At 49.8% G+C, this 21,949-nt stretch overlaps 1 protein-coding gene across 1 annotated transcript; it reads right to left on the bottom strand.

Moving 5' to 3' along the window:
- Nucleotides 1-219: 219 nt before the first annotated feature.
- On the bottom strand, nucleotides 220-5,300 carry LOC125521766 (DnaJ/Hsp40 cysteine-rich domain superfamily protein). Its single transcript, XM_048686829.2, has 4 exons — nucleotides 5,047-5,300; nucleotides 4,693-4,780; nucleotides 547-643; nucleotides 220-448 (listed from the first exon to the last, which is right to left on the bottom strand). The coding sequence occupies exons 1-4, from the start codon at nucleotides 5,173-5,175 to the stop codon at nucleotides 361-363; spliced, it is 402 nt and encodes a 133-aa protein (XP_048542786.1). The 5' UTR covers nucleotides 5,176-5,300; the 3' UTR covers nucleotides 220-360.
- Between the last annotated feature and the right edge of the window lie 16,649 nt (nucleotides 5,301-21,949).

The raw sequence follows: 21,949 nt of genomic DNA, 5'->3' as shown, positions 1-21,949 counted from the left end.
GCACTTATGGAAATTTTCTACGTAAAGTTCTTACGGGTCTGAGGTGGAGACGTCGGGATTAATCATGGGCTGGGCCACACGGTTAAATTAGAAGGGTCAATTGATTGTATTGGGAGTTTGGGACACGTCCTCCCGTAAGTCCCTTCCGTAACCCAGCCCCGTAAGTGTAGCATTTTTGTATTTTGTGCGAGGAGCCTTAGTGACATACTTTGTCACAAATAAAAAATTATGCAATTATTAAATGCCATAAATGTCCACTTCTAAGGGACAAATTCCTTGGAGGGGATACAAGTAAAAATGTTACAGATCTCCCAAAAATTGTCAAATACAAAATAAGCAAAAAATAACAACATAAGCATTTCATTCCGAAGTGTCATCGGCAGTGCTCATAAATCCACCCAAGAAGCCAGCGCCATTGCAGCTCCCACATAGAATTTCACGCTTTCCTCTGCCATGTTTTAAATGAACCGACAGAAAACATTGGAAAGTTAGATAATTTATTTAATCCTAATAGAGTATTGTCGGTTAGAGCAAGAATTATTTTACCTGCAAAGCCAGCATAATCCTCCAGCTTTGAATCGACCACCGAAATGGTCTTCCAAATTCTCCCCACCTCCCTTGCATTGGGTGCATGCGATTGCGCCTGCCATTTGCCATAAGATTGTTACAACCGATTGGAATGAGCTCCCGTGGCATCGATGCACAGAAAACGTATCACGAGTAGAACTCCACCAAAATGCAACGAAGACTCTCAGATCCATTTGAAACATTGTTACACACTGATCAATACGGCATTCAATTTGCACCAAGACCGAATTAATCTTACTATAGCTGAGCTTTTAACATGCTAAAAAGTGCAGGGAGACATAAATTGCTTCAAAATAGATACATTTTTTCCAAGAAGTGGTGTACTAAAGTACTACTAGTAAAATCCACATTATTGCACTTCCAAGGTTTAACAAGTCGGTTCAGAGAATGATCAAATCATCAAACAACTCACACGTATACTGTATGCATTTGTTGGTAAAATATACTCCCTCTGTAAAGAATTAAGCCATGGTAGTACATAACTATAATAAAAATTGCTCAGGGAAAATATGATACTACAAAATTCTCGCTCCAGAAGCATGGAACTGGGTCACAGAACACAAAGATTGCTAATGCTAGCCACAGTTCACATATCCATGTGTAGAAGAGTTTAATTTTGTTATGAAAACAGATTAAAGAGTGATAATAAAAGATTTCCCAAGTGTCGTGCGAACACCGTATATCAAATACATGATCACCCTTTATATAACAACGGAGGAAAACCCAACAGTGAAATGGTCCAAACCCAATCAATTCGGTTTCATCACTCACTTGTGGAGACGGGAGCTACATGGAGCTCTTTCCTTCTTTTTTCTTGAGCCGAACCTGTGAGAATTTCTTCTCACAGCATATTCTTATAGATTTTGTGGTTTATGCAAACAGTACAACAAAACGAAACAGAAGAAAGCAAAGAAAAGACAGCAGTGTGAAGAGACACAAGGAGTGCCGATTGCTGTCTAGTGTCTATACTACTATCTAAAGGCTTGAACCGAGTCACTGAACTGGATATATTTTTTCTTCTTTACTCTCTGATCCACCCAATTCAGTTCCTCTTTGAATTTCTTCCGGCAAAAATACTGTTATGGCGCTGCTAGAAGGAGGGCGCGAGAGGGCCGGCCGAGGGCCTTTTGCCCACGGCCGGGCAAGATGGAAGAGATTTCCTTCTTAATTCTTGCTTGATTAGATTGATACATCTCCTCTTTTTATACAGAGAAATTTACTTGACTCCCAAGCAAGGCTTAATTGACCCCTAAGCAAGCGACCCTTATCTCTAATTAACCCTAAGACTAACGGGCTATACCGCCAGCCTAGGCCATTAGGCCCATTACGTACTCTAACACTACACCCCACCTGGACATGCAGCTTGTCCTCGAGCTGCAGCCTAACCAACTTATAACCATGACTCGATGCAACACAGACCTAACTCTTAAAAACAAGTCTTTTACATCTCGGCTTGTTTTATTACTCTCAACCTGAAATGGACTGAGATGATTTATTTTGGACCTCTTAACAAAAAGTGGATACCATCCGCACGTCGGACGTGCATGTGTACAGCCACCTGGATCCCATCGACACCATCTGGACAAAAGGAGTGCATGTGTATGGCCACCTGGAAGTGGTCGCAAGAGCGACCAGCAGAGGCGCCCTCGCGGCGGCCGGCGGCAAAATGCAGTGGTGCTACGCGGTGCGCTCTTGTCGGTGACACCATGCCTTCTCCCCGCCGGACGGCTGTTGGTCGGCACCGCACATAGAAGAGTGGAGGATTGTCGATGGAGAATGGCGAGGAGGGGTGCGCCTCCCCAACCGTCGATGTCGCAGACTTTGAGGGCGCTGTCCGTGGGGAAAACAGCATGCCCAAGATCCCCGACGCAGGGACGAGATCGAGATCCTTTGCGCAGCGAAGCGCAACTGGGAGGAGCGGCAGCTGCAGACCACGCAACTCCCGCACACGCCGACGCGCTAGGAGGCCGCGTGCAGCAGCCTGCAGCCTCACCGTCGCCGACACGTGGCGGGTAGTGATCCAAGCTGGAAGCGGTGACGGCGACGGCGGGAACTTGATCTGCTGGATGGGGACGCCCTGGGGAAGCGGTGATGGCGACGGCGGGAACTTGATCTGGTGGATCGGGACTCCCGTCGGCGCGGTCGATGCGGGGCCGAAGCTCACCGGCAATGACTGCTGCAGTTGCAGCAGCTGCTGCGGTGGAGCGCCGGGCACGGCGAAGGTCGCCAGGAGCGGTGGATGCCACTGCAGCCAGGGCGGGGCGGTGGTGGCGGTGGATGGCAGCTGATGCAGCGGCCCGGTGAGCGCGACGGAGGCCACCTGGTGCGGCGGCTGCCACGGCAGCCGAGACGGGGTGGTGGTGGCAGTGGATGGCAGCTGCAGCGGCTGCTGCAGCCGCCCGGCGAGCGCGGCAGAGGCCTCCTGGTGCGGCGGCTGCCACGGCAGCCAGGACGGGGCGGTGGATGGCAGCTGCAGCGGCTGCTGCAGCAGCCCGGCGAGCGCGGCGAGGGCCACCTGGTGCGGCGACTGCCACGGCAGCCACGTCGGCGCGGTGGCGGTGATGGGCGGCGCAGCCGGGTGCAGCTCGTAGGACCCGGCCAAGAACAGGCGGATCTCATGGACCGCCTGTGTTAGGTCCCGCAGCGCCCCGGACACCTCCTCAGGGGTGAGGACGACGGGGGCGGGCGCGACGGAGGATCCCGGCGCGGCAGGAGCGGGGCGACGGTCGTGGTGGTCGCCGGAGGCGATGAGGTGACCGGCAGCGGAAGAGACGGGTTGGGCGGCGGTGAAGACATGATCGAACCGAAGCTAGCTGATACCAAATTGTTATGGCGCTGCTAGAAGGAGGGCGCGAGAGGGCCGGCCGGGGGCCTTTTGCCCACGGCCGGGCAAGATGGAAGGGATTTCCTTCTTAATTCTTGCTTGATTAGATTGATACATCTCCTCTCTTTATATAGAGAGGTTTACTTGACTCCCAAGTAAGACTTACTTGACCCCTAAGCAAGCGACCCTTATCACTAATTAACCTTAAGACTAACGGGCTATATCGCCAGCCCAGGCCATTAGGCCCATTACGTCCAAACCCAATCAATTCGGTTTCATCACTCACTTGTGGAGACGGGAGCTACATGGAGCTCTTTCCTTCTTTTTTCTTGAGCCGAACCTGTGAGAATTTCTTCTCACAGCATATTCTTATAGATTTTGTGGTTTATGCAAACAGTACAACAAAACGAAACAGAAGAAAGCAAAGAAAAGACAGCAGTGTGAAGAGACACAAGGAGTGCCGATTGCTGTCTAGTGTCTATACTACTATCTAAAGGCTTGAACCGAGTCACTGAACTGGATATATTTTTTCTTCTTTACTCTCTGATCCACCCAATTCAGCTCCTCTTTGAATTTCTTCCGGCAAGAATACAGGATTGGCTCAAGCCCTGTGAAGATGAAGTGATTCCTGGTGTTCCAAATGGCCCAGGAGATCAGAATAACAATCTCTAAGAAAAAAAGGCACCTGAAGATTTTTAAGCTGATTGAGCTGCTCTTGGATAAACTTGAGCAAAATGGAAGTGCAAGAACAGGTGATCTCTAGTTTCATGCACCCTTGTACTGGACATGACACGAGTGTAATTAGGGATGAAGAAATGTTTTTCTCTGAAGTAAGTAACTCTTTGGTGTTCAACCTATTGTGTATGAGAAGCCAGTAAAAGATTTTGGGTCTGAGTAGGCAACAAGTACTCCAAAGCCACTTACTTAATAGCAGGAATAACCTGCACATCTCCCAAAATGAATTGGCATGCCTTAGAGACCTTGTATGACAGAGCACCAGGTGGAAACTGGCACACATCCTATGCATTGAGCTATTTGGATGAGTATTCAACACTAGAGATCATGTACCCTATGCATCCACATTTCGCCATAAGCTATCCCACCTAATCTGAATTAGTAGTTTAGTGCTACTAATCTTATCACCATCTCAAATACTTCTTACCATACACATTGTTATTCTTGTTGTTTTTTTGTTTTTTCTGTTTTTTTTTTTGTTTTTTTTTTTTTTGCGAATGGTTGTTCCTTGTAGTTTAAACAGCAGAAGAAGAAGGCTGGCTTACCATTCCCTTCACAGGCAGTGCAAACAAGACTGTATGCCTTCTTTTTGGTAGCTTCGGGCTTCTTTTCGTCCTGGTCCTTTGCTGCTGCCTGTGTGGATGAAAAGATTTCAGAATTGAGTTACAATGTTACCATGGAGTAAATTACTGATTCTTTGCATGGTATATAGCTCTACAGACTATGCATGTTAATCATGGAGTAAACTACAACGTAGCTGCAAGAAACAACAGAGACACCGCACCACAACTCTAGTTGGAACTCATGGCTATGCACCCCCAGCTCAACGGACAGAAAAGTAATTCAAGAATACTGGTAGCAGCAGAGGGAGGAGGGACAGGATAGGCAGTGCTGCAGACCTTGGCCTTCAGGGAATGGGGTCTGGAGCAGCGAGAGATGGGGCGGAGGAAGAGACCGGGAGGAGCCAAGGTTCTAAGGGCGGCCGGAGGGGAGGTGACGGTGGCCGTGAGGCCGGAGGTGGCCGCCATTCGAGAACAGCGGGAGGGAGGGAGCTGAGAGTTTGGAGAGTAGAGATGGGCGGCCAACAAGATAGAGGAGAGGAGGCCAATCCACCGCGATAAGGGAGGTGCAAGAGCGAACGGATGGTTGCTGATGGGCACTTTTAAGGCCCTGTTTGGTTCGGCCGTGAATTTCTAAAAGTAGCTGTGAAAAATCTGTTGTGGAAAAACAGCTGCGAAAAATCGGATGTGAAAAAGATGTAGGTCATTTGACAAACTAGCTGATATAGCATTTTCAGATTTTGGCCTGCAACGGAATCAGATTTTGGAAAGCACGTCCTAGACTGCTTCCGCTTTTGGTTCAGATTTTGACAGCGGATTTCTGGAATCGAATTTTGCTGGGTTCGTCTTTTGGTTCAGATTCTGCTACGCGGCAACGGAATCTGTCGATAAAATCTGAACCAAACAGGGCCTTAGAGTGAAGCTTTGCAGGACAGGAGCAACCCCAAGGCCCAAGGGAAGGGATTGGCGAGAGATATTTGGGGCGTGTTTGGCAGGGTGTATAAGGGCATCTCCAGCCGTAGGGCGTCGAAAAAGAGCGGCTGGGGGCGAACCAGCGATAGATTGGCCCCTGGGGCGACTTTGTTCCTAGTCGTCGGCTCACAGGCGGGTTCGGCGATATTCCGTTCAAGTTTTCGCAAACTTGACGATTTTTGCACGAACTCGGCGATACTTCATTGAAATTTGTATAAAAACTTAAAAAACATGCAAACCATGCCTAACTACGCCAAACTAAAAGCCTAGCCGCCGTCGTCGCCGTCGTCTACATGCCGAGAAGTCTGTAGAAGCGGGTGTAGTCGCCATCGTCGTCGTCGCGCGCCTCGCCCGTGCTGCCGCCGTCCCAGCTGCAGCCTTGGCCGGGGTCGCCGACACGCGGTGGGGCGCTGGACGGCCCGGCCTCGTCCTCCTCGTCGCTGTCGAGGATGATGGCGCCGCCCTCCTCGTGCCCGCGGCGACGGACCTGGAGCTCCAGGTACGCCCGGCGTTGGCGGTGCACCTGCTCGCGGACGTAGTCCTCCTTCGCCCACTTGAGGGCAGACTCGTCGTCGGGGGTCACCATGCCGGCGTGCTCCGGCTTCACGGGGAGCAGCCCCGGCTCGGGCTTCGGCCGAGCCAGGCGGAGGGAGCGCCGGTGTGACGCCCCCGATTCAATCGTACACTAATCATACACGCAAACGTGTACGATTAAGATCAGGGACTCACGGTAAGATATCACAACACAACTCTACAAATAAAATAAGTCATACAAGCATCATATTACAAGGCAGGGGCCTCGAGGGCTTGAATACAAAAGCTCGATCATAGACGAGTCAGCGGAAGCAACAATATCTGAGTACAGACATAAGTTAAACAAATTTGCCTTAAGAAGGCTAGCACAAACAGGGATACAGATCGAAAGAGGCGCAGGCCTCCTGCCTGGGATCCTCCTAACTACTCCTGGTCGCCGTCAGCGGGCTGCACGTAGTAGTAGGCTCCTCCCGAGTAGTAGTATTCGTCGTCGACGGTGCCGTCTGGCTCCTGGGCTCCAACGTCTGGTTGCGACAACCAGGTAGAAGGGAAAGGGGAAAAGAGGGAGAAAGCAACCGTGAGTACTCATCCAAAGTACTCGCAAGCAAGAAGCAACCGTGAGTACTCATCCAACGTCTGGTTTCGGACAGAGGAGCCGGAGGGGGAAAGTTGCGTGTTTGCTATGCTAGGGATGCGTCACGGACGAACGGGCTGCGCATCCGGATTCGTCTCGTCGTTCTGAGCAACTTTCATGTACAAAGTTTTTTCATCCGAGCTACGGTTTATTTTATATGATTTTTCAAAGTTTTAAACAATTTCTACAATTTTCTGAATTTATTTATTATTTCAAAATTAAAGGTGAAATTGCTAAGTGTACCCACAGCTTGTACACAACAATGTACTAAAGGGGCTGACAGGTGGGGTCCGGTTGACTTCCCAGTCAACAGTCAACTGGAACCGTTGACTGGTCAAAGGGGTCTAGTGGGACCCTCCTGTCAATGACTAGGCTAGTCCAGTCAGTAGTTTGACTTGGTCAAACTGGATAGCAGGCCCACCTGTCATTGGCTATACTGTTAATTAACAGTAGTTAATTAGATTAAGTAGTTAATTAGGTTAATTAAATTAGGATTAATTAAGTTAATTAATTAATTCATTCATTAATTAATTAATTTAATTATTATTTATTTATTTTTTATAACACATTTTATTTATTTCGTTCTGGGCGTGGGGCCCGTTGTCCAGTGGCCCCTGGGGCCTAAGCGGATCGGGCGTAACGGGCGAAGGGTGTGTGGGCACCCGACCACAGACCTCAGGCGCGGCGGCGAGGCACGCCGGGCGCCGGGCATTGGGCGCTGCCCAAATGGCGCAGCCACGGGCTATCGGGGTCCGGCGCCGGCGGCGGCTATGGCCGTGGCCACTGCTTGAGTAGCAGCACCAAGGGGGGCCGCACGGTGAGCGGCGGGCCAGCGAGCGTGGTGGCTCCGGCGGAGGAAGGCAGCAGGTGGAGCCCCGACGAGAGCGGGCAAGGGGGCGAGGGGGGCGCGGCCGAACGCGCGGCTGCAGGCGCTGGCGTGGAAGGGGGCGCGCGGACGCGGACCAGCGCTCGGGGCAAGGCGCGTGCAGGGCGTGCGGGAGCGCGGCCGGAGCATGGGATGCGGCAGTGGGGCGCGGCGAGCGCAAGCGCAGGACGCGCACGGGCGCGGCGAGGTGCACGCGAGCTCGGGCGAGGGGCTGTGACAGCGGGCGCGGCAGCAGAGACTGGGGATAGGGAAGGCAGTGGCGCGGGCGTTTCGGGGGAGCTTGCGGCGACGAGCGCGAGTGCGCGAAGGAGAGGGAGGAAGCGAGGCGTGTGCTCACTAGGGCCGTAGGGGAAATGGCAGCGGGGGTCGAGGGGAATGTCGGGGACGACGCGGCAGAGAGGGGCAGGCCGGCGAGGGAGGTCCGAGCGGCGTCAGGTGAGGGCGAGGCGGCGCGGCGTCGCGGCGATGGGGTCGGGAGCGGCTATTGCCCCCCCCCCCCCCGATCCAGATCCGTTCGTCAGGGGGGGCAGAGGAGGAGTGGGACGAGGGAGAGGGAGTGGGGACCTGTGGTGGGGGGGGTGGGAGTGTCGGTGGGTTAGGGTTTGGCCTGGGAAAGCCATATAGGGGGTGGGGTGGGTCGTCCTGGTAGGCCGATGGCTGGGCTGAGGCCCAGTTGGGGGAGGGGGTTGTTTTACTTTATTTTTTGTTTTATTTTATATGTCCTATTGTTTTCTATTTCTCTCCTGTTTTAATTTTAGTCCCACATTATTTTTGGTTATTAAAATATGACAATAGCTCCTAAAATAATGTTTCAAAATAATCCTCTGCCAAAAAAGGTTTTAACCCAAAATAAAATAGTTTAGTATTTTATAAAATACCAAAGGTAATTAAATAATGTTTTTGGCTACCGTTTTCATCATTTTAGTGCATTTATACATTATATAAAGACGTGGATTCTTCATCATAATCACCTATGCATTAACTGGCACAACCCGAACATTTTGGATTTAATATTTAAAAAGTTTTATTGTTTGTCTTTAACTTGAAGTTGAATTCTGAATCGTTTTTGAACTAACGTGAGATTATCAACACTAACCGAGGTGATGTGGCATCATTTCTAGAGGGTTACTGTAGCTTAATTACCCGGGCGTCACAATTCTCCTCCACTACAAGAAATCTCGTCCCGAGATTTAGGAGGGGAAGTAATGGGGAAGGGATTTGGTTGCGAAATTCTAACGAGCCTTCTCGGTCGTAGTGGCTCTTCTTGAAGAGGTAGACTCATAGCGTCGATGTCTTCATTCCTATGCATCAATGTATCATGATGAATTTGTCATCCTTTCTTCGGAGTCTTCATTGTACGTATGAAGGACACGGGGTAACTTCGGAAAACGGACCTCTGAAAGATCGACTATCTGGTTGATAACATCGGGGATGTGTGGTAGAAAGTATCTCTCGAATAGAAACTTAAGAAAATATTGAGAGTAAAGTAAGAAGGTACCATGAGAAGTTTCAAGCGGGTAGGCAATCGCTTGATGCCTAATCAAAAGGTGAGAGGGTTTCAGGACAACGTGAAGTATTGCCAGAATAGATCACTAGGAACGTGGCTCGTGAATTGCATACAAAGCCACGCGCGAGGAATAACTTTGGGAACATGTGGTGTACAGGAGAGTCAGGTTTCGATCCTGTGGAACTGTGGGTTATGGGCCCACCATGTGGGTTAAAAGTAGGAAGGGTGGTGACATCTCGCGTGATTATGTAAGCAAGGCATGTCAGAGGATTGCCTATCATTTATGTCGGCAACAACATCGGTACCAAGGGCGAGGAACGAAGAGAACCATTTTCCTGCCCGTCGAAACGAGGCAGACCAATAGGCAAAGTTCTCGTTCATCGGTGGTTACCGGAATGTCAACAACAATAGTAACAGGGTCTTACTGACAGAGTTGTACGCTGAGGTGCTTATAAAAGCAGTGACGTATTACTGCTTAGATCATATAAACCTCAAGAAGGTTAAACAGAACAATGGAAAGGAAAATGTGATTATCAGATTAAACAGAACAAATGGAAAGGAAAAATGTGTTTAAACACATATTTCAGGGGTATATCCTTCCCAAGACAAGCAGAGTATGATATCCAAGACCGGATAGAAGGTAGAAAACCACTTAGATAAGGAGAGAGGAATTTCATGACGTTACCCATACAGTGGTGTTTGGGTAATTGAGCAGGAAACATTAGCATTGGGCTTCAAATGTTCTTGTTGAAAATCGGAGTACCACAGACATGCTTCGAGATAGCATTGACATGGTCTTCAATCAAAGGTCGGACTCTGGATACACAATGGACTTATTAGGAACAACTTATAGAATAAGTCTTACAGTTTCCTCATGGAAGAATGGTTAACCTCGCTAAAGAGGAAACTATAGCAATAGGTCCTCCGGTCAGGTGTGCTAGGCATGCCACCACCTTACCGGTTCGTATAAAGACCAATGTTATAACTCTTGGAAATATGTCCCAACCATCACATCTGACCGAGATTCAGATCTGATTAGTGTCAAACTACCTAAGACTCAGGATGCCTGAGAAGAAAGGTGCAACACAAATTGTCAAGATGACATTGTACGATTCTCGGGAAATGTACTATGGAAGCGAGTTCCAAAACAAGAGTTCATCATTAAAACCAAGGGGAGAATGAAGAGGTGGCTGATGAACTCAGCGACGATTCATTGAGATTTTCAAAAGATGGATTTCCACACTTATGTGCACAAGGAGTCAACATTTGTCGGACCAAATGATATAAGGTTGTATGCTCAAGGAAAACATACACAATTAAGCATTGGTTGAAAAGTGCACCCAAAATATGGTCTTAGGTAGCATGATCAATGTTAGGAAGGTGATTCAACAACCAATAGTCTAAGAATGAAATATCGACCATTAACTTGAAAGCAATAGGGTGCTAGAGACACGAACAAGTTTGTGTTGAACGGAAGGCAATAAAGTGGTCGATGATAACACAAATCATCGACGACAAGGAGGGTACTTCTCATCATGAATTCAATTTATATCTTGGAAGGGGTCAAAATGTTGATGATGATCATGAAAAATCTTGTCGAGAGGCTCCATGAGGATGCAATCACTCGGCTATGACATCAAGCCAAGGGAATGGTTAAGCAAAAGGTTATTATAACCATAGATAAGATGCCATCTCAGAATTCAGAGTTGTCTCTCAAGACAAACAATATGATGATGAAGGTTTGATGTAAGCTTAGAGCACTGTCGGGATTGTGTCCTGAGGATGAAGGACATAGGTAGAATGGTCAAGCAGTCAGCCTGACGATGATGATGTAGTAAATTAGCTGGGAATGACACTATCGAGTACAAACTCGTAAGCATTGAAGATTACTAAGAGTTGTTGAATCACAGTGCAGACTCGATTCAGTTATCGATGTCTTTGAGTGTTAAATAACTCAGAGCCCATGAAAAATTGCAATCAATGAGAATGTAGCACTAGATGAATAACTCGTAAGAAGTTATGCAGTTCCATGATAATCTTGAGATACCAGAGTGTAATACACGACGGTAGATCAAAGTAAAGGTTGGTCGGGTGCAATGATCTGTAGAAGACAATTACTTCAACTTGTCCGAGAAATGGTATTTAAAGGAGAACATGGTCGGAAACACTATTGCAAAAGGCCAGATCCCGGATATAAGATGAACTTATACCAAAGGAATAATTTAATTTAAGAGAAGCTTTAATGATAAGATCTACATCGTGTCCATGGGCATGAACACAAAGTTCAAGGTCGACTCCCACTTCTCCAATGCATAACCTTTCATTCACTTCTCACTTTCGAAGAAGTTGTAGTGTTGAAATTTTATTTGGCAAAATACCAGAAGTGTATGACTCGTGAAAACTTTCGAGTTCACACAGTTTAGAGAAGGCATAAGTTCAACCCATAGGGGCTTCTTAGAAACATATACCACAAGTTTCAAGAGTAAATATCACAAGCTCGAAAGTAGAGCAAGGTTGAGAAAGTAGATGATACCATTTACCAAAGGCATTATGTATCCGAGGGAAGGCTCACAAGGTTATTGAATATGAAGGACGCTGTCGGATAAAGTCCATTAAAGGATCTGCCGGTCCATAACAGAGCTGACTGAGCATCGACACACAACCAGAGGAAGTAACAATGCAAAGGCATTGGATTATGGAAACAACTGACTAATCCAGAGCTCAAATGCAAAGGAATTATGATTTTCAAATCAAGGGATCAGAAGCAATGTTCTGATTAGGGATGGATAGGTTGAATAGCCTTAGGGGTACAATTGACGGCAATTGGATTTGTTGAGAACCAGCTCATGTTTAAAATGATGTCTGAGCCGGAAAGATAATTTATAAGGATCAACTGATGATTGCGTGCATTCGCACTCATGTTGAATCAAAGGGATCAAAATGACGGTGTCTAAGGATACTAATGAATATTGCTAGACATATGGAAAGCATCCATCATGCAAGCAGACAAGTATTGCAGAGCAATAAGCTACTAAGGATTTTTGGAGGATCGAATAGTATTTCGATGACCATTGTGAAACACATGAACAACTGGGGGATGAGCAGATACTCGATAAGTGCAAGAATTATCTGTAGGGGTATTCAGGTGACAAAGAACAGCAAGGCAGTAAGCTCAAAGGATATTCAAAACAACGACGAGTGTTTCGGGGTATCTTGTAATAACAAGATCAACTGGGAATAAAAGTAAGAATGACAGGTGTAAGTATTTATCCATAGGGAATTTTCGGTGGTAGGGAATTGCAAAAGCAATGGCACAAAGTTTCAAGAGAACATCGGAGAGTATTATCAGAATCTTCTGTTGAAGCAGTCGATCATCTGTAATGAAGGGCTCTCCGGGAGAAAGTGATAATGAGATCCTAATGTTAGATTTTAGCAAAATTCATTTAACCCGAATAGAAGAGAGTTCAGAGTCCCAGAGTAAGGGTCGAGGAGTAAAAGATCCTAATACCACCCAGAGGGCGACGTGGGCCCGTAAGCCGCACAGCCATGTTAGTAAAAGTTTTTCAATGACTAGACTCGACTTCGGCCAAGGAGTTGGAAAGGGGGATTCCTACAGGCAGTCAGCTCTGATACCAAATTGTGACGCCCCCGATTCAATCGTACACTAATCATACATGCAAACGTGTACGATCAAGATCAGGGACTCACGGGAAGATATCACAACACAACTCTATAAATAAAATAAGTCATACAAGCATCATATTACAAGCCAGGGGCCTGGAAGGCTCGAATACAAGAGCTCGATCATAGACGAGTCAGCGGAAGCAACAATATCTGAGTACAGACATAAGTTAAACAAGTTTGCCTTAAGAAGGCTAGCACAAACGGGGATACAGATCGAAAGAGGCGCAGGCCTCCTGCCTGGGATCCTCCTAACTACTCCTGGTCGCCGTCAGCGGGCTGCACGTAGTAGTAGGCTCCTCCCGAGTAGTAGTATTCGTCATCGACGGTGGCATCTGGCTCCTGGGCTCCAACGTCTGGTTGCGACAACCAGGTAGAAGGGAAAGGGGAAAAGAGGGAGAAAGTAACCATGAGTACTCATCCAAAGTACTCGCAAGCAAGGAGCTACACTACATATGTATGCATTGGTATCAAAGGGAATAAGGGTATCATATGTGGACGGAACTGCAGAATGCCGGAATAAGAGGGGGATAGCTAGTCTTATCGAAGACTGCGCTTCTGGTAACCTCCATCTTGCAGCAGGAGAAGAGAGTAGATGGTAAGTTCACCAAGTAGCATCGCATAGCAAAATCCTAACCGATGATCCTCCCCTCGTCGCTATGTGAGAGAGCGATCACCGGTTGTATCTGGCACTTGGAAGAGTGTGTTTTATTAAGTATCCAGTTCTAGTTGTCATAAGGTCAAGGTACAACTCCAAGTCGTCCTGTTACCAAAGATCACGGCTATTCGAATAGATTAACTTCCCTGCAGGGGTGCACCACATAACCCAACACGCTCGATCCCATTTGGCCGGACACACTTTCCTGGGTCATGCCCGGCCTCGGAAGATCAACACGTCGCAGCCCTACCTAGGCACAATAGAGAGGTCAGCACGCCGGTCTAAATCCTATGGCGCAGGGGTCTGGGCCCATCGCCCTTTGCACACCTGCACGTTGTGAACGCGGCCAGTGAGCAAACCTAGCAACCTCCATTACAAAGGAAGTTGCGTTACGCGGTCCAATCCGGCGCACGCCGCTCAGTCGCTGACGTCACGAAGGCTTCGGCTGATACCACGACGTCGAGTGCCCATAACTGTCCCCGCGTAGATGGTTAGTGCGTATAGGCCAGTAGCCAGACTCAGATCAAATACCAAGATCTTGTTAAACGTGTTATCATGAAATAACCGCGAACGCCGACCAGGGCCAGGCCCACCTCTCTCCTAGATGGTCTCAACCTGCCCTGTCGCTCCGCCACAAAGATCCACCCAGAGGGCCGTCTGGACAAAGGTCCTTTCAGCCCCCAATCCATGAATCACTCGCGGGTACTCCTCGAGCCAACCCGACTTTAGTCATCACATGTATCATGTATAAAGTATAGGTATATACCCGTGATCAACTCCCGAGTGATCACGGCCCGATAGTATAGCATGGCAGACGGACAAGAAGGTATGGCCACTGATGATAAACTAGCATCCTATACTAAGCATTTAGGATTGCAGGTAAGGTATCAACAGTTGTAGCAACAATGACAGGCTATGCATCAGGATAGGATTAACGGAAAGCAATAACATGCTACACTACTCTAATGCAAGCAGTATAGAGGAGAGTAGGCGATATCTGGTGATCAAGGGGGGGCTTGCCTGGTTGCTCTGGCAAGAGAGAGTGGTCGTCAACACCGTAGTCGTACTGGGTAGCAGCGGCGTCGGTCTCAGTGTCTAGCGAGAGAAGAGGGGGAAGAAACAATAAATATAATGCAAACAAATGCATGACGATGCATGACATGGCAAAGCGTGATGCTAGGTGCGCCCTAACGCAGTACGAGGTGGTACCGGTGTAGGGGGAAACATCCGAGAAAGTATTCCCGGTGTTTCGCGTTTTCGGATAGAGGAGCCGGAGGGGGAAAGTTGTGTGTTTGCTATGCTAGGGATGCGTGGCGGACGAACGGGCCGCGTATTCGGATTCGTCTCGTCGTTCTGAGCAACTTTCATGTACAAAGTTTTTTCATCCGAACTACGGTTTATTTTATATGATTTTTCAAAGTTTTAAACAATTTCTAAATTTTTCTGAATTTATTTATTATTTCAAAATTAAAGGTGAAATTGCTAAGTGTACCCACAGCTTGTACACAACAATGTACTAAAGGGGCTGACAGGTGGGGTCCGGTTGACTTCCCAGTCAACAGTCAACTGGAACCGTTGACTGGTCAAAGGGGTCTAGTGGGACCCTCCTGTCAATGACTAGGCTAGTCCAGTCAGTAGTTTGACTTGGTCAAACTGGATAGCAGGCCCACCTGTCATTGGCTATACTGTTAATTAACAGTAGTTAATTAGATTAAGTAGTTAATTAGGTTAATTAAATTAGGATTAATTAAGTTAATTAATTCATTCATTCATTAATTAATTAATTTAATTATTATTTATTTATTTTTTATAACACATTTTATTTATTTCGTTCTGGGCGTGGGGCCCGTTGTCCAGTGGCCCCTGGGGCCTTAGCGGATCGGGCATAATGGGTGAAGGGCATGTGGGCGCCCGACCACAGACCTCAGGCGCGGCTGGCGCAGCCACGGGCTACCGGGGTCCGGCGCCGGCGGCGGCTATGGCCGCGGCCACTGCTTGAGTAGCAGCACCAAGGGGGGCGACACGGTGAGCGGCGGGCCAGCGAGCGTGGTGGCTCCGGCGGAGGAAGGCAGCAGGCGGAGCCCCGACGAGCGCAGGCAAGGGGGCGAGGGGGGCGCCACCGAACGCGCGGCTGCAGGCGCTGGCGTGGAAGGGGGCGCGCGGACGCGGACCAGCGCTCGGGGCAAGGCGCGTGCAGGGCGTGCGGGAGCGCGGCCGGAGCGCGGGATGCGGCAGTGGGGCGCGGGCGCAGGACGCGCACGGGCGCGGCGAGGCGCGCGCGAGCTCGAGCGAGGGGCTGTGACAGCGGGCGCGGCAGCAGAGACCGGGGAGAGGGAAGGCAGTGGCGCGGGCGTTTCGGCCGGGGCGCGCGGCCGATGCGGTGAGCGCGCGCGGGGGCTTGCGGCGACGAGCGCGAGCGTGCGAGGGAGAGGGAGGAAGCGAGGCGCGTGCTCACTGAGGCCATAGGGGAAATGGCAGCGGGGGTCAAGGGGGATGTCGGGGACGACGCGACGGAGAGGGGCAGGCCGGTGAGGGAGGTCCGAGCGGCTGTTGCCCCCCGATCCAGATCCGTTCGTGGGGGGGGGGGCAGAGGAGGAGTGGGACGAGGGAGAGGGAGTGGGGACCTGTGGTGGGGGGAGTGGGAGTGTCGATGGGTTAGGGTTTGGCCTGGGAAGGCCATATCGGGGGTGGGGTGGGCCGGCCTGGTAGGCCGATGGCTGGACTGAGGCCCAGTTGGGGGAGGGGGTTGTTTTACTTTATTTTTGTTTTATTTTATATGTCCTATTGTTTTCTATTTCTTTCCTGTTTTAATTTTAGTCCCACATTATTTTTGGTTATTAAAATATGACAATAGCTCCTAAAATAATGTTTCAAAATAACCCTCTGCCAAAAAAGGTTTTAACCCAAAATAAAATAGTTTAGTATTTTATAAAATACCAAAGGTAATTAAATAATGTTTTTGGCTACCGTTTACATCATTTAGTGCATTTATACATTATATAAAGATGTGGATTCTTCATCATAATCACCTATGCATTAACTGGCACAACCCGAACATTTTGGATTTAATATTTGAAAAGTTTTATTGTTTGTCTTTAACTTGAAGTTGAATTCCGAATTGTTTTTGAACTAAGTGAGATTATCAACACTAACCGAGGTGATGTGGCATCATTTCTAGAGGGTTACTGTAGCTTAATTACCCGGGCATCACAGCGGGGAGGGCCAAGCACCCTCGTTGATAACGAGGGCGCCGCTGCGAGTGCGGCACCCGAGCGGCGTCTCCTCCGGCTCGGGCTTGACGGGGCGAAGCGCCGGCGGGCCGGAGCCCGACGACGAGGACGACCCCGGCTCCATCCGCTGCGGCGTCCAAGAGCTACCACATCGGCGAGAGAAGGCCGCGGCGGGTACTCGAGGCACGACACGTTGCCGGTCTCGATGTGGTCGAGGACGGCCTCGAGGGTGCGGCCAGGCACACCCCACCACTCGCGGCACCCGTCGGCATTGAGGCGGCCGCGGGGGATGACGCCGTTGGTGGAGGCGATTTGCTCCTCGCGGCGGCGCGCAAAGTACATGGACCACATGGTGTGGCTGTCGGCGGCGTACAGCGGCTCGTTCCGCTGCTCCTCCGTCAAGGACGAGCGGATGCAGGCGATCTCGGCCCGCCGCGCTGCCCCTTCGGGCATAGGCGGCACCGGGACGCCGCCGGCGCTCAGCCTCCACGCCCCCGCACCCGCATGTCCGGGGGCGCCGGATACTCGACCTCATAGAGGAGGCGCGCCTCCGGCTCTTGGAGATGGCGGTGGCCGAAGCCGTTCACCGTCGCCTAGAAACCTCTCAGCCATCTGTTCGTCGGCGGGAAGGCGGGGAGAGTGTAGCTTTGTACGCCGGAGTAGGGGGAAATGAGAACTATGGCGTTCACCGACGGGGAGGTCGTCTTTTATAGCCGCAGCGGGGGAGGCGAGAGGCTGCATGGCGGGCGACGCATGGCAGGCGAGGGAGGGACATGCATCGCGGCGCCTTCACTATGCCGCCCGTGAGGCATCAATGGAGGCTGGCCGGCGCGGCAGCCGTCGCATTGATTCCCGCGAGAACCAAGGCGATGAGGGCGAGGAAACGGCGTCTCGCTGACTCGTTGGTCCCATCCTCGTTCGCGCCAAAATCGCTCGCCCCAGCGCCCCCGGGCGCGCCGGGTTCGGCCTATGTCCGCCGGTGCCAGTTTCGGCCCAAACCGGTGAAAAACGGACTCCTGGGGACGCGATTGGGCCGATTTTTATGCGTCGCCACGGAAAAAACACCCGGGGACGTGTTGGGGCGCGGCTAGATATGCTCTACGGAAAGGAGAACATTTGCAGCCGGCGGACCGGCTGAAACTTCTGCCGGTCACGCACGACTCGTCCAATCTGAGGCCATCGAACGCTCCTCCCCTCACCAACCTACTCCCTCCGTTCCTAAATATTTGTCTTTCTAGACATTTCGAATGACTACTACATACGGATGTATGTAGACATATTTTAGAGTGTAGATTCATTCATTTTGCTCCGTATGTAGTCACTTGTTGAAATGCCTAGAAAGACAAGTATTTAGGAACGGAGGGAGTACAAAGTTGTTGGCCCACACAGCCCACTCCCTCTCCCTTATCCTTTTCTGCCGATCTTCTCCTCCACTCCTCTCGACAATGCCCGAGCTCGTCCTGCTTCGTCCTCTGTTTTCTCCACCCCTGCTTCCTTGCCATACGGCACACCACCGTCACCACGATACATCGCTAGCAGCCGCCACCTCCCAACTGGCGATGCACAATGACCTGCAACTCATCAGCGCCAAAGCTGCGACAGGCGAGAGGAAAAGCTGGAACCACCAACAGACGGAGCCGCAACTAGCAAACGAAAAAGATTCAATCACGGTGCCCGAGAGCTACAACGATGACGAGGGGGTGCGATGGTGTTGTAACCAACAACCAGAGATGTTGGAACCACCATGCGTGATGCTGGAACCGGCATCCCGCGATATTTATTGTGACTCGCGCACCAGAAGCATCTAGCGGTGACCATGCGTTGGTGGGTGCTGCAACCGTAATTGCTGGAAGCTGGAACCACGGCATTAGATGATGGAACCTTGGCGGCAAGATGCTGGAAGCCCGCAACCGCTGAGGTGAACCACGCTGCTGAGGGTGCTGCAACCATGGTGGCCATTTGCTGGAACCGGCTTTTAGTTTTGCTACGACCGGCCAAGATTTTGGGTACGACCTGAAGACGACGATCCATGGTTTTGCTGAAACCGGCTTATGTTTTTGCTTCAACTGACTTTTCTTGGATTTCTTAGTGCATAGATCTGTATTTTGCTGGAAGGCAGTGCTACGATTTGTTGACGACGGTGAGCCGGGAGGACCGTGACGCTGTGATTCAATGGTCTCTTGGTGGAACCGAATTGACGGCAAGCTGCATTAGGCTTCGATGGAATTGCATCCAACAAGTGGATGGCGTTGGAAATCGACTGCGCGAATGGCAAGGCGTCTAGCGATGGCAGCGGCGAGCTGCGGCGAGGGGTGCAGCTAGCTACGTCTAACGACGGACGCGGATGACACCGGTGGGTGGAAGCTTGTATATGGCGAGCCATGGCAACGTGGAGGAGGTGGGGGTCCATCTGTGGATGAGACGGGGAATCAACAGGTGAAGCAGATCCCGGGCGTTTGTGCACGTGTAATCGTACGATCCTGGGTCGACCGGCCGAATTGTTGCGCCGGCGCAGAGTAGTTCCCATAAGGAAAGCGAGTCAGGATGAGCATGGTCTGGTTGAGCAAAAACAGTGTAAAAACGATGTAGTCATATTGTTTGGTTGGTTGCATGGTGGTTGGTTTGGTTTGGCTGCATGCATACTCGCACATTTGGTAGCAGCGGCTTCCCGCATGCGTTGTGAGAGGAGAATACAACCTGGCACAAAAAAGTAGATAATCTTTCTCACCTCGTGGTCCGTGCGAGCATGCATGAATGAAAACTGTCAATTTGAACATTCCTCCTCGGTCTGGCCCTGGAATGCTTTAAACACCGTGTGATGCAGGGAATTGATGCGAGTCAAGCAACCAAATACCAGGTGAAATAAAAGATTCCCTCCAATGCAGTCTACCAACCATCATGCAGGCAACCAAACACGCCCTTATTTGTTGTTAGACATGGCACCTCAAGTAAACAACGAGTTACACCAAACGTATTGATGCATTCTATAGGAAAATGCCACTGTAAATTGAAATTTTTTCACAACTTATTTGCAAATTTGTTTCACTCCCGTCTAGGTTACAGCAGATTGGTCCCGTCTAGGGATGCAAGCGGGCGGAGTCCACATGTCCGTGACCATCGACGAAGCAAAAGTTATACTAATCTTTTGTACTATGATAATCTTGTTAGTGTAAATTTTCTATTCATAGGCGACCAGACACGCGTGTGTTGTTCACTTGCATCTCCTGCGGGACGGTAGGAAAAGACATTGAAGGTTGGGAGTGGCTTTGCCCATTTAATGTATCGTCATCAAGGTTGGAAAAAGCGGTAGGCATAAGCGAGGCGGTTGGCCTTCGCCTAGTGCCTAGGCGGTGCCTAAGCGCCCTAGGCGCGGCCTAGGTGGTAATATAGTTTTTACTCATAGTGTATTTATGATTATTACATGGGTGTTGATATTAGTTTAGGGTATATAAATAAGTTAATTGCCATCTACTTCCATTGGAATAAAACTCGTTTGGCATATGAGTGCAGTATGTGGCATGATTTTGTGCTTGGGTAGGCAATTCCTTGATTGCCTTGCCTAGACCTCCATTTATGCCCTAGGCAAGGCGTTTAGCCATTGCCTAGTGCCTAGGCGTGCCTAAGCGCCTCCTAGGCACTGCCTTTTCCAACAGAGATCGTCATGCAACTTTGAGGTATGATATAAACATGTGGATATTTGTGAAAACAAGTATAGTTTAGATTTAAAATCGTATTTCTTGAACCCTAGTAACAAGGATTAAGCATACCAACGTCAATCTGAAAACATAGATGACAATGGGCATCGATCCCTAACAAATCTGATCATTCTTACGTAACGGATTTTATCCAATTCTTATCCATCTACTTGGTTGGTGGGCATCATTATTTCTCAAGAAAGCTATACCCCCGAAATTACTACAATGCAAGGTTGTCTAGAATTTTAAGTTTGACCATTCAATTTCTAAGACCCCATTTGGAGCATTATATTAAGTTTGATACTGAGGAATTGGAATTGTGTGATCAATACCAACAATTTGGATGGTGACCAAATTGAATATCAATTTTGGCCCCAATTCCATGGACAATTAGGAGCACCCCAACCTAATAAAGAGACCCACATCACCCTCCTTGTGTTTTTCCTCACTAGACGTCTAGCATGCCGCTTCTACTGACCACCTTGCTCCTCACATCCATCGACCATGCTACTTTCCATTCTACACATCGCCCTACTGCTTCATCTTCCATGTTGCCAGCGCCACCATCACTTCACCAAGCTAACACCGTCCCCTTCGAGGCACCGCCTCTTCATCTTTCTGTTGTCGCCACCATCTCCTCGTCCACTCGTCGAATCCTCTCCCCATCAGCGGCACCATCATGCTGATTGTCCACTATCAAAAAAAAGTTGACCGCCCGATAAACACTAATATGGAACTTTTTGTTGGGTAACGTTGCATGGGAAACAAAAAATTTCCTATGCTCACCAAGATCCAATCTAGGAGATGACCATCTACAAGAGGAGAGATTGGATCTACATACCCTTGTAGATCGCTAAGCAGAAGCATTAAGAAATGTGATTGCTGTAGTTGAACCTCTTCACGATCCAATCATGATCCGTCCTGCGAACTTCCGATCTAGTGCTGAACGGACGGCATCTCCACGTTCAACACATGTACAGCTTGGTGACGCTTTCACCTCCTCGATCCAGTGTGCGATGGCGAAGTAGTAGCTTGAGTCCTCCGGCAGCACGGCGGTGTGATGGCGGTGGTGGTGGAGAAATCTCAGTAGAGCTTCGCTAAGCACTAGAGAGAAGAAGATGGCTATGAGGGAGAGGAGGAGCAGCGCCGTGCACATATAGATGCATGTGGGTGCGGCTGCCCTCTCTCTACCCCTCTATATATAGGGGAAGAGAGGAGGAGGGGGTGCCCTAGGGGGGCCGGCGGCCACTAGGGGAAAACCCTAGATGGGTTTTCGTGCGCCTCCCACCCCCGGGAGCCTTGGCCCCCAAGGCAAAGGGGGTGGCTGCCCTCGGGGAGAGCCGCACCCCTTCTAGTTACGTGGGAAAGGGTGAGGGGGCGCACAACCCCTTAGGCCTCATTTGGCACAAGGGGGTCGGAGGGGTTTTGAGGGGTTTATCCCCGCG

Source organism: Triticum urartu, chromosome 7A (assembly GCF_056163025.1).
Source record: "Triticum urartu cultivar PI428250 chromosome 7A, HENAU_Tu73, whole genome shotgun sequence".
NCBI lineage: Eukaryota > Viridiplantae > Streptophyta > Magnoliopsida > Poales > Poaceae > Triticum > Triticum urartu.
The sequence above is the reverse complement of the archived record's forward strand: the minus strand, read 5'-3'. Positions and strand labels throughout refer to the sequence as shown.

Excerpts from the sequence above, each read along its gene's own strand:
- LOC125521766 (XM_048686829.2), bottom strand. The coding sequence starts at position 5,175 with ATGGCGGCCACCTCCGGCCTCACGGCCACCGTCACCTCCCCTCCGGCC. Across the intron at positions 4,781-5,046 it reads CCCATTCCCTGAAGGCCAAG|GCAGCAGCAAAGGACCAGGA; the intron begins GTCTGCAGCACT and ends TCATCCACACAG. Across the intron at positions 449-546 it reads GGATTATGCTGGCTTTGCAG|AGGAAAGCGTGAAATTCTAT; the intron begins GTAAAATAATTC and ends AAAACATGGCAG.